The following is a 13,039-nucleotide window of genomic DNA, read 5'->3' as shown; positions in this document are numbered from 1 at the left end:
CACGTGGCGAAATTTGATTGGGCGACCTTTTTTTTCCTCCTTATTTTTATTTGATATTTTTTGAGATAAATACAATGAATTAATTTATAATTTTTATACCATTAATTTTCATTTTTCAAACTCTATAAATAGAGACTAACTTTGTGTCATTTGGACACCAAAAAAAATCTGAGTTTCTACACCCTATTCTTCTTCTTTCTACAATTTGAAGCTAGTTTCTTCATGGATCCTTCACAAAACTATCCTAATTTTTCCTACAACTACAACTTTCCTAACCAACCTCAAAATACCCTCCCTCAACCACAACATCCAAATATACAACGCCCCGAAAATACTCAAAATACGGGGATGCAGCCCAATTTTCAAATGCCGTACATGATGCAACCAAATTTCGGCATGCAATATCCTTATCTTCCTTACGGTTATCCTCTAGTTCCGGGAAGCAGCTATATTCCCTCCCATATGAATTGTCCTAACACGGAGTCGAGTGAGCCAGCGACACCCCGGTTTAGTAGCGGATCTACAGATATCTCAGAATTTTCCACCCAAATGTCTTTGGGAAATGTTGGTGAGGATACTCCTCACAGTTTTCTCCCTCCAACCCAACAATCAGAAAAGAGATCAAGTTATGAAACTTGGACCACCGAAGACAACATACTTTTACTAACTGGTTATTTTCACGTTAGTAATGATAGTGAGTTGGGGAACAACCAAAAGGGTGAAACTTTCTGGGGTAAAATTACACAGTACGTGAATGAGAACGCCAAAAGTGGAAAGGAGAGGATTGTGTCTCGGTGCCATAGTCATTTCAAAGACATCAACAGAAAGATATCCAGTTTCATTGGCTGCTACAGTACTGCATGTAGGGAGAAGCGAAGCGGTTGGTCCGATAAAAACTACATATCCAAGGCAAGAGAGTTGTACTTTGAGAAAATAGGTACGAAGTTTAATTTGGTGGATGAGTGGAAGGTGGTTCGTAATCAACCCAAATATATGACAAGAGGAAATGCATCCGGTAGTAGTGGCTCTAAAAGAAAGAGTAGTGGTGAGGATGTTGAATCATCAACTCCTACTCTTGTACGTCCAGAGGGTAGGGACGTGGCAAAGAAGAAAGCTAGAGCTTCCTCTAGTAAAACATCTGTGTCAAGGAAATCAAAGGGGGCAATTGAGGAGGAGTTATCTAAGCTAGTCAGTGCTCATGAAAAATTTGAAGAGAAAAGATCAAGTACTGCTTCAGCTATGAATAACCTGGCTCATTCCAAGAATATGGAGATGTGGTTATTCTTGAAAAACAAACCAGATCGTGACGATGAAGATGAAGAAGCTTATAATATGTTGAGGAAGAACCTGTTTGGAAAATAAGACCTTCTCAAGAAGTTATGATTGTGTGTTTTCTTTCTGATGTTTTTGTGTGCCGTTTGTTTAATTTTGGAGTTGTGTGGGTGCCTATGTTTGTTGAATGTATTAATAAAAGTGTTGTTTATGTTTGAATAAAATTGTTGTTTATGGTTCAATAAAGCCAATTGATATTGACTTCTCACTGCATAATAGTACAAAAGATACAATTACTACTCACTGCAGGAACAAACAAATGTTGAATTGACCTTTCACTACAAAAAATACAAAGGATGAAATGACTACACCTGCATAATAATACAAAATATGAATTGACCTTTCACTGCAAAAACAAACAAATGTTGAATTGACCTTTCACTGCAAAAAATACAAAGGATGAAATGACTACACCTGCATAATAATACAAAATATGAATTGACCTCTCATTGCAAAAACAAACAAATGTTGAATTGACCTTTCACTGCAAAAAATACAAAGGATGAAATGACTACACCTGCATAATAATACAAAATATGAATTGACCTTTCACTGCAAAAACAAACAAATGTTGAATTGACCTTTCACTGCAAAAAATACAAAGGATGAAATGACTACACCTGCATAATAATACAAAATATGAATTGACCTTTCACTGCAAAAACAAACAAATGTTGAATTGACCTTTCACTGCAAAAAATACAGAGGACGAAATGACTACACCTGTATAATAATACAAAATATGAATTGACCTTTCACTGCAAAAACAAACAAAAGTTGAATTGACCTTTCACTGCAAAAAATACAAAGGATGAAATGACTACACCTGCATAATAATACAAAATATGAATTGACAACTCTCTGCACATGCATGCCCTATGACACATGTCTCTGCAATTGCATGTGAATTCAATTATTTGAACAACTACCCTTCATTATATAAACTGATCAGATGCACATCATAAGTATACCTATCAACATTTCAAAAATCATAGCATCCAATGGATCCTTTCCTAAATGAGTTTAGTCTAGAAGAGTTCCAACAACAATGGGAAATAGAAGAAAAAATACTTGATAGGCAGCGAGAACTTCTTGAAGAATTGCAAAGGAGAAGCGAACAACCACGTAAGAGGAAATCCATACATAGAGATCATCATGCAGCGCATGAGAGACTCATGGCCGACTACTTTGCCGAGTCATGCACTTACACTGACGCCCAGTTCCGACGCAGGTATCGAATGAAAAGGCCTCTCTTTCTACGAATTGTGGACTCTATATCAAATTACGACGATTACTTCACACAACGGCGCAATAATGCGGGCAAGCTTGGGTTAACGCCTATCCAGAAGTGTACGGCTGCCATACGCATGCTCGCATATGGAGTCGCAGCCGATGCTTGTGATGAGTACGTCAAGATAGGAGAATCCACTGCTATCGAGTGTACTCGCAAGTTTTGCGAAGGGGTAATAGCATTGTTTCAAGATGAATACTTACGACGACCAAATGTGGAAGACTTGCAGAGGTTGCTCCAAGTTGGACAGGAACGTGGATTCCCAGGGATGATTGGAAGTATTGATTGCATGCACTGGCAGTGGAAAAATTGTCCTAAGGCTTGGCAAGGGTAGTTTACTAGTGGACCAAGGGGACGACAACAGTTATCCTCGAGGCAGTTGCGTCATATGATTTGTGGATATGGCATGCTTTTTCAGGGCTTCCTGGTAGTTTGAATGACATAAATGTACTAGATAGGTCACCGGTTTTTGACGACATTGAGTCGGGTGAAGCTCCACGGGTAAACTTCACCGTGAATGGGCGGGAGTACAATCTTGCATACTATCTTGCCGACGAAATCTACCCTAAGTGGCCTGTCTTCGTGCAGTCAATTCAAATGCCCCAAGGCAACAAACATCAATTTTTTGCCAAACAACAGGAATCATGCAGGAAGGACGTGGAACGCGCATTCGGGGTACTCCAAGCACGCTTCGCTATTGTCCGCCAACCAGCTAGAATGTGGGATCTTGATGTCTTAGGAAAAATAATGAGGGCGTGCATTATTTTACATAACATGATAGTAGAGGATGAACGAGATACGTATTCGCGAAACTGGGAAAATATCGACTTTGAACCGTCGAACAATGCTAGCTCTAGCGCCTCTTTCAATGTTCAAACAGACGTGTTGCCGGAGTTTCAAGTCCATGTTCAACACCGATCTGAGTATATGAGAGTCGTCAGATTGTAACTCCCGATGTTGATTATGAAGGCTGTTTGATTAGAGCTTCCATCAGTTGTCGTGAAGGTCGTCAGATTGTAACCTTTAGCGATCTACGTGAAAGTCTTCAAATTGTAACCTTCTGGAAGTCATCAGAATGTAACTTCTATCATCGGTGTTTTGATGGGGATCAGCTATCTATTGTGATTTTTAGACAGCCTACAGAATTCCCTCCAAAGTTTTCGAAAGTTCGCGGTTGACTGGGACGAATTTTTGGAATACTTTGGATCTCAACTCTGATCTTGGAGCTGTTGATTCCTTGTGGTAAAGGATTTGTTCTCTGCACTTGCTTCGAAGGCATCATGGTTGAAGGGATTTGCCACGTAGGACCTGTGTGAAGGTATGCGCCATAATCCTGCTTCTGGAATGTGGGGGTGGACCCTGCATTTTGAACTTGAATTTGGAACACGGGTGTGACCTCAGCGTTCGGTTTTTGCATCGCGGGTCTGACCTCAACGTTTTGACTTAAGACATGGAAGTGGCTTCCGTGCATTTTTAACTAAGTCTTTGAGACTTGTCTTTAGCTCATTTGTTTTAAGTCTCGGCTCACATCCATTAAGCTGATAGGCCTACAAACGTACATAGGATTTTTGGCAAACCCTCAGCCATCAACGGATTTGATAAGCCTTTACCGACTACCGTTTGAGTCGGGCTAGCATGTGAATTATATGAATCCGTTTCACATGTAACGTTGTGCTAAGATTGTGCTAAGAGAATGAACCCTCTTAGACTTGATGCTATGATTTTGAATACATAGACTTTGTCATTTTCACGGGAAACGACTAACCGGCAACGCGTGTTAGGCGTAGGCTTATCTCTAATTAGGGATCGAGATAAAGTCCCTCATGCGTAAAAGGCATGGATTTTGGTGTCCTTTTCACGGTAAAAGACTAACCGGCAACGTGTGTTAGACATTGACTTATCCCTACTTAGGATTCAGGATAAAATTCCCCATGCGTGTAAGGCATGGATTTTGGTGCTACGATATTGAATACGTAGGCTTTTGCTATTATTACGGGAATAGGCTACCCGGCAACATGTGTTAGACATTGACTTATCCTTACTTAGGATTCAGGATAAAATTCCCCATGCGTGTAAGGCATGGATTTTGGCGTTATTAATAACGACCTGCTACGATATTGAATACGTAGGCTTTGCTATTATTGCGGGAATAGGCTACCCGGCAGCATGTGTTAGATGCAGACTTATCTCTAATTAGGGATCGAGATAAAGTCCCCCATGCGTGAAGGCATGGATTTTTGGTGTCATTTCTTCCTGTGTAGCTTGAAACACCGAAAGAATTAACAAGTTCATTGGGGGGTTGACTGTTAGAGGTGTTATGCGATTGGAACAACTTTGTGGACTTATCATCCTATTGAAGAGGATTGATAAGTGAATTGTCAGAGGTTTGGTGTTAACATGATGGGAATTTGTGTTGCGATGAGAGCAACTTTGTGGACTTATCATCCTATTGACGAGGATTGATAAGTGGGTTGTCAGAGGTATGATGTTAACGTGACGGGAATTTGTTGCGATCGGAGCAACTTTGAGGACTTATCATCCTATTAAAGAGGATTGATAAGTGGATCCTATTGACGAGGATTGATAAGTGGATTGTCAGAGGTATGGTGTTAACATGACAAGAGGATGTGTTGCGATTGGAGCAACTTTATGGACTTATCATCCTATTGATGAGGATTGATAAGTGGGTTGTCAGAGGTATGATGTTAACGTGACAGGATTTGTGTACTTGTGATTTGAACAAGATTTTGGGGACTAGCGTCTCGCTGGGGAGAATTGCTAAATGAGTTTATCATCAGAAGCGATGAATTTTGATACTAAGATTTTAAAGTCTTGACAAATTGGGAGTGATGCAAGCTGCATTCATACTCTGTGGGGATGATGATCGTCAGAAGTATAATGTTAACTCGACGATGTGAAAGATTTGTTACTCTTAATCCAGTAGATTCTAAGTAACCAACCCCCAGTCTTGATTAAGACTTAGCAGGTTAACGTGACAAATTGGGAGTGATGCAAGCTGCATTCATACTCTGTGGGGATGATGATCGTCAGAAGTATAATGTTAACTCGACGATGTGAAAGATTTGTTACTCTTAATCCAGTAGATTCTAAGTAACCAACCCCCAGTCTTGATTAAGACTTAGCAGGGGAATAAAAAGAAATAGACAATGCACATCACCTAGTGGGGCACTATCCATGAAATCGGAACAGAGACACATCACCTGGTAGACCATTATCTGATGAGTTTGACTATCAGAGGTAACTGTTAACGTGATAGTTTTGTGGACCCACCACCCTACTTGAAGAGGATTGGTGGGAGAATTTGGAGGAAAAGGACTATCAGAGGTGACGGTTAACGTGATAGTTTTGGTGGACCCGCCATCCTACTTGAAGAGGATTGGTGGGAGAATTTGGAGGAAAAGGACTATCAGAGGTGACGGTTAACGTGATAGTTTTAGTAGACCCGTCATCCTACTTGAAGAGGATTGGTGGGAGAATTTGGAGGAAGGTAGACTATCAGAGGTGATCATTAACGTGATAGTTTTAGTGGACCCGCCATCCTATTGAAGAGGATTAGCAAGTTGATGGACTATCAGAGGTAAATGTTAACGTGATAGTTTTGTGGGTCTGCCATCCTATGGAAGCGGATTGACAAGTTGATGATAGTTCTGGTAGATTTTATGGTTGACAGAGGTATTCTATTAAACATAACAACTCAGAAAATTTATTACTACAAATAAACCAACCCCCAGTCTTGAACAAGTGCAGAGGGATAGTTGTTGGACTCGCTATCCTACTGGAGAGGATTGGCTTCAGCGGCCGTAGTATCTTCTTCTTCTGACTGAGAAGATTGGGCTTGGTCTGATTGCTCAGGTGAAGGTTGGGCTTGGTCCGATTGCTCAGGTTGATCCTGCCTACTTGGTTCTTCAGCTTTTATCCTGGCAATGATCTTTTGAGCCTGTTCGCCTTGAGAGATTAGTTGTCTCCAGGAACGGCATTCTGCAACTCCGATTCGGGCTAGGAGGTCTGTCTGCAAGTTGTGCCGACAAGTCTCTACTAAAGTAGACTGTATCATACCTGACGAACACCGGAGAGCCATGGTTCGGAACCTTTTGACGAAGGATTTAACAGACTCCCTCTTCTTTTGCTTAGTGGCTAGAAGGGTATGGATGGAGACTTCCGTATCCTCTTCGGACTCCCTCTCTTTTGCTTAGTGGCTAGAAGGGTATGGATGGAGACTTCCGTATCCTCTTCGAAGAATCTTGACAGGAAGAGTCTCTCTAAATCTGTCCACTTTTGGATACATCCCACAGGAAGTTTCCTGAACCATTCAAAGGCAACTCCCTTGAGGGTGCCAATGAATAATCGAGCCAGTATGGCGTCGTTTGATATCACATTTCCAGTCTGTGACTTGAAATGATAGATATGTTGGTTTGGTGATCCCGTGCCGTTAAAAGTTTGTAGCGTCGGGACCTCGAATTTTGGAGGATAAGGGGCTGCATCCCATTCGGCAGGATAGGGTCTGACAACTCCCTCTTCTTGGAGTTCGCTTCTGTTAGAAATAACATTGAGGCGGGCTTCCAATTCTTCCATTTTAGCATATTGGAGATTCTGTTCGTTCTCAGTCTCTCTTCCTTTATCAGAGGAAGATTCTAGGTTGTGGGCTTCTTGGTCAGAAGCCGTGTCATCAACCTCTTTTCCCTTCCCTTTGCTTGTGTGAGGTCGGGATGAAGACGTTTTTCCTCTCCGGGAGGATTCTTGCCTAGGTGGCGAATCTGTCTTCTGAGATTTGGCCTTGTCTGTGACAATTTGAGTCAACAGGTCTAGGAGTTCATTGAGGGTCTTCTGCTGTGATTTGAGCATGGCGTCTTGCTCCACAACCCTCTTTGAAAGATCTTCAGAATGTTCTGCCATGTGGGTGAAGCTCTCATGCCCAATGAAAGAGCTTGATGATTGAGACTCAGCAATGGCTGAATGTTCATCATCGGAATTAGTTCCTGTGGCTAACCTCCGATAGTTGACAGGGGGAATGGCTCCTGTTCACGTCCGAGTGCGTCTGTAGATCCCTTCAAACTCGTTAGCGATTTCTCTGACGGTCGGACAGTCGGCGAATGACTTGTCTCAGAGTCATCGGAACTAGGACCTGAGGCTTTCCCTCTGACGATCACATTGATAGTGACCTCAGGATATTCGGTCTCTGGAGACTTCTTCCTGTGAGAACATCGTCGTTGGTTGGGCAAAGCAACATTCGTAAATTGGTCGAACACCAATAGTTTGGCCACATATGAGCAGCATTGATATCCCGAGAGGACCATAGGAATGACTTGTTGCATCGGTCTTTCTCTCGATATGAACTCTCTCAAATCCGTTGTAAATATTCGAGGAGAATTACTCACTGATCGTGAGGTTTGAATTGGAACCCCCAGTCCATGATTGGACAAGACTGGCTCTTGGTGAACATGGATCTGGTTGAGATGTCTTGAATCCGAGGAGAATTACTCACTGATCGTGAGGTTTGAACTGGAACCCCCAGCCCACGATTGGACAGGACTGGCTCTTGGTGAACATGGATCTGGTTGAGATACTTTGAATCCATGGACTTTTTATATGCCTGAGCTTCAGGTTTTGCTGATGAAACGCATATTTGAGAGTTGCGTTTATTTTGTGGAACGCACCCCTGAGGGTTGCGTTCATTTTGTGGAATGCGCCCCTGAGGGTTGCGTTCAGTCTTCTTCACACAGAGCCTATGTTTGGGCTCATAGACGCGAGACTTGCATTCTGAAACAGAAACGCAGGGCATAGGGTCGCGTTTAGGCTCACAAACACGAAGCTCATGTTGACTTGAGGATCGGCTTTCTCGGAGATGTGCTCGTCGTAAGGATCTCCTCCTCCGTCGATCGGCATTCTTCTTAGCCTGCTTCAAGGCCTTTGTCGCCTCCATGGGCATCTTTCGACCCGATACCCGTCGTCTTGGCATGGGTTTGGCTGAAGCTGAGCCCACTCCATCGGAGGAGGGGCTGTCCAAGCAATCTGGCCCAAAGGAGAGGTCTTCCTTCGGCATAGGAGCCACATCTGGAGTTTTAGTCTCTTTGGAGACTTTGTGGATCTTGCGCATAGCCTTGGGGCTAAGGGATCCAGAGGAGAGGGTCTCCTCAAACTTGGCTTGATCAAACTCTACCACGAGAGTTTCGACGGTTGTTCCAGTGAGATAAACATCGGATTGCACCACCACTTCTTTGTCAGAGAAGCTAGTCCCCAGCGGAGTCGCCATCTTTTGTTTGTGGGAAAATTTGCAATAAAAAGACAATGAAGGAAAATTGATTTGTATTCCTTTAATCTCAGTTACAATTGGATTTCCTGATTACAAAAGAGAAGAGAATGATCTGGATTCTCTCCTTTGTTTAATTCTGGGTTCTTTTTGGTAGCGATGAGATGCCTCCCTCGAGTGCTCGCGTCGAGTTTGCTTCTCGTTGACGATCCGACTGTCTATACTCACTGGAACAATGATCTTCTCCTCGCGATTTGACGTTGTGGAGAACTCTGAACGAGTTTGAAACTCTATGAAAGAGTTGATTTAACCGAAAGTCGGTTATAAGCCAAGGATGAAGAAGATCTTGTTGCCGATCTCCAAAGCTTCAGAAATGCTCTCTAAGGATCCTGTTGACTAGCCAAGAAGTTCCAACAGACCGGCCGAAAGATCCAGCCCCGAACTAAGTTAATTTCTTAGTTATTTATAGGGGATTAAGGGGTGTAACCACCTCCTTAATTCACTCCTAAGTGGGGCTAATGGGATGTAACCGCCCCTTAAATCACTCCTGAGTGGAGTTGTGATCCCCTCAGATCGTGGGAAACGGTTTTGGAACCGTTCAGCTCGTGTTTGAACGAGTCAAACGCAAAATCCATGTTCTGATGCGAATTAGCTGCGTTTGAGCAGCGATGGAGCTGCGTTTGACAGCGAGTGAAGCTGCGTTGGGCGGCGAATAGAGCTGCGTTGTGCAGCGATATTGAGCTGCGTTGTGCAGTGATGTTGAGCTGCGTTGTGCAGCGATGTTGAGCTGCGTCGGGCAGCGATGTTGAGCTGCGTTCTTCTATGTTTGAAGGTGCGTTTGGCAGCAGTATAGAACTGCGTTCGAAGTCAGCTGGAGCTGCGTCTGGCAACGGTTGAAGCTGCGTTCAGAGGCTGATTTGAGTTGCGTTCAGAGCTGATTTGAGTTGCGTTCGGAGTTGCGTTTGGCAGCGATTGGAGCTGCGTTTGAGCTGCGTTCGTGGCTATGAACGCGGTGCATCTTGGTGCTGGTGTGCGGGGAGGACTTCCACAGTTTGATTTGAAGAGACCGTCGATTTGTAGTCTCTTTCTATCGAAGCGTTGCAAGGATCGTCATTTTGTAATCTTTGCTTTAGCTCTCTGATATGTGAGAGTCGTCAGATTGTAACTCCCGATGTTGATTATGAAGGCTGTTTGATTAGAGCTTCCATCAGTTGTCGTGAAGGTCGTCAGATTGTAACCTTTAGCGATCTACGTGAAAGTCTTCAAATTGTAACCTTCTGGAAGTCATCAGAGTGTAACTTCTATCATCGGTGTTTTGATGGGGATCAGCTATCTATTGTGATTTTTAGACAGCCTACAGCAGCGCATGAGAGACTCATGGCCGACTACTTTGCCGAGTCATGCACTTACACTGACGCCCAGTTCCGACGCAGGTATCGAATGAAAATGCCTCTCTTTCTATGAATTGTGGACTCTATATCAAATTACGACGATTACTTCACACAACGGCGCAATAATGCGGGCAAGCTTGGGTTAACGCCTATCCAGAAGTGTACGGTTGCCATACGCATGCTCGCATATAGAGTCGCAGCTGATGCTTGTGATGAGTACGTCAAGATAGGAGAATCCACTGCTATCGAGTGTACTCGCAAGTTTTGCGAAGGGGTAATAGCATTGTTTCAAGATGAATACTTACGACGACCAAATGTGGAAGACTTGCAGAGGTTGCTCCAAGTTGGACAGGAACGTGGATTCCCAGGGATGATTGGAAGTATTGATTGCATGCACTGGCAGTGGAAAAATTGTCCTAAGGCTTGGCAAGGGCAGTTTACTAGTGGACACAAGGGGACGGCAACAGTTATCCTCGAGGCAGTTGCGTCATATGATTTGTGGATATGGCATGCTTTTTCAGGGCTTCCTGGTAGTTTGAATGACATAAATGTACTAGATAGGTCACCGTTTTTGACGACATTGAGTCTGGTGAAGCTCCACGTGTAAACTTCACCGTGAATGGGCGGGAGTATAATCTTGCATACTATCTTGCCGACGGAATCTACCCTAAGTGGCCTGTCTTCGTGCAGTCAATTCAAATGCCCCAAGGCAACAAACATTAATTTTTTGCCAAACAACAGGAATCATGCAGGAAGGACATGGAACGCGCATTCGGGGTACTCCAAGCACGCTTCGCTATTATCCGCCAACCAGCTAGAATGTGGGATCTTGATGTCTTAGGAAAAATAATGAGGGCGTGCATTATTTTACATAACATGATAGTAGAGGATGAACGAGATACGTATTCGCGAAACTGGGAAAATATCGACTTTGAACCGTCGAACAATGCTAGCTCTAGCGCCTCTTTCAATGTTCAAACAGACGTGTTGCCGGAGTTTCAAGTCCATGTTCAACACCGATCTGAGGCAGATAATCAGACTAGAGCGGAACTACGAGATAAGACCCAACATATTCAGCTGAAGAAGGATCTCATCGAGCACATTTGGCAGAAGTTTGGGACAACCTCCGATTAGATTTACCAATTTAGTGTGTGTTTTCTGGCCTGTTTTCAATAATTTGGGTGTGTTTGGTTTTCCGTATGCTTAATAAAATCGTGTGTTATTTTATGTTAACATAAAAATATTATTGAAAATTAAATTAATAATATATATTTAAATATTATATATTATTTATTGAATTATTAATAAATTATAATTATAAATATATGAGTTATAATAATAATAATAATAATAAAATAGTAATATATATGAAATAGGAAAAAGAATGAATAAATATGGTGGGGTATATGTTGAAGTGAAGTGGTTTATGGTGGGTCCCAAATAAAGTAAAAAACTTTCTGAAAAATCTCCTGCTGTAGAGTTGATAGGGAAATGAAGATTATTGAATTAAATAAAGTGATGTGGCAGGAGAGAAGGAGGTGAAATTTCACCTCCTGCTGGAGATGGTCTAATAAATTGATATAATAGAATGAGAGGCTAATAGAGATATAAGAAAAACCATAAAGATGTATCTTAATTTGAGTTCGTATATTACAAGATTTGATTCTATGTTTCCCTGATACTGAAAACAAATCGTAGCTGCCGGTATCTACGCCTACAAAACCCTCAGATTTACCCCAAAAAAATTATTAAACTGTCATGTATTATCTATTGAGGTTGATGGCTCGAGGGTGCACCCAATCTTATCATTTCTGTCAATATGGAAAGTTTACCACATTGTAGCCTGTGGGTAGCCCTCTAGTATCGCCACTCTATTCTACTGACACGCATTATTAGTGTCATCCACACATTGTTTCAGTCTCATGAATCTTGTGACTCTCTGACGTAACATCAGAGCATCACTTGCTCTCCCTATAAAGATTAAAGATATAGATAATACCCTTCAATGGGAATTGTTTAGGATGAGTGAGTCCTAAGTGAATAAGATAAAATGTAATAGATCCAAAGGTAATATTTCGTGTTTGTGTGTTGGGGTGGTTTTTAAGGGTTACGAATCACTTCCCTGAGTGCAAAACAAAAATAAGGTTAATAATTAAGGGAAAGTGAACATGGGACTGTAGACTATGTTTTAAGTGTTTATATTAATTAACCATCCGTTACATAAATAAACATGGCTTGCTGTGCCTCTCTACATTAATGCATCCTAAGCCACCTACTTTATTCTTACGGGAGAGCCCAATGTTATCAATGGACAAAGTAGTTCCCCTTTAAACATATATAGGCGACAAGGAGATTAATGAGTATCCTTGTCATAGGAGAAAATTTTCCTCCTTGTCGCTTATGTGGCACATGTTGAGCGCAACGGAAATTTCGGCAGAGTTTCTGGTGCACAATAAGAGAGAAAGATCTATAAGAATTCTTGTTTCTCAAAGGGAATAAGAATCTGAAGCCTAATATCCCATCAAAGTGGGATATTAGCTCTTCCTCTCGTCAGCTCTAGGACTGCGCGTCGAGGGATCCTAATAACTATTACAATGGCCACAAACTCAAACAAATCAATTTTACGTGGTTCGGCAAACTACCTACGTCCACAGGGCAAGGAAGGGGAGATCTACTATTAGAGAGAAAATACAATAGGTTTACAATCTCACAAAATAAACCCTCAAACTAACTCTCTAATCTCTCACAAAAACAGCC

General features: G+C 42.2%; 2 protein-coding genes across 2 annotated transcripts; both read left to right on the top strand.

Moving 5' to 3' along the window:
• On the top strand, window positions 349–1,362 carry LOC109830834 (glutathione S-transferase T2-like). Its single transcript, XM_020398196.1, has one exon. It carries the CDS (start codon window positions 349–351, stop codon window positions 1,360–1,362), a length of 1,014 nt encoding a protein of 337 aa, XP_020253785.1.
• LOC109830287 lies at window positions 2,132–11,494 on the top strand. Its single transcript, XM_020397505.1, has 3 exons — window positions 2,132–2,956; window positions 3,055–3,548; window positions 11,334–11,494. The coding sequence occupies exons 1-3, from the start codon at window positions 2,334–2,336 to the stop codon at window positions 11,414–11,416; spliced, it is 1,200 nt and encodes a 399-aa protein (XP_020253094.1). The 5' UTR covers window positions 2,132–2,333; the 3' UTR covers window positions 11,417–11,494.

Source organism: Asparagus officinalis, chromosome 2 (genome assembly GCF_001876935.1).
Source record: "Asparagus officinalis chromosome 2, Aspof.V1, whole genome shotgun sequence".
Taxonomy (NCBI): Eukaryota; Viridiplantae; Streptophyta; class Magnoliopsida; order Asparagales; family Asparagaceae; genus Asparagus; species Asparagus officinalis.
This window is presented reverse-complemented; position numbering and strand designations above follow the sequence as displayed.

What these genes read in the sequence shown, in the direction of transcription:
- LOC109830834 (XM_020398196.1), top strand. Translation starts at nt 349, where the DNA reads ATGCAGCCCAATTTTCAAATGCCGTACATGATGCAACCAAATTTCGGC.
- LOC109830287 (XM_020397505.1), top strand. Translation starts at nt 2,334, where the DNA reads ATGGATCCTTTCCTAAATGAGTTTAGTCTAGAAGAGTTCCAACAACAA. An exon ending in CCTAAGGCTTGGCAAGGGTA is followed by an intron (nt 2,957 to 3,054) that starts GTTTACTAGTGG and finishes GCTTCCTGGTAG; the next exon opens with TTTGAATGACATAAATGTAC. An exon ending in TGTTCAACACCGATCTGAGT is followed by an intron (nt 3,549 to 11,333) that starts ATATGAGAGTCG and finishes CTAGAGCGGAAC; the next exon opens with TACGAGATAAGACCCAACAT.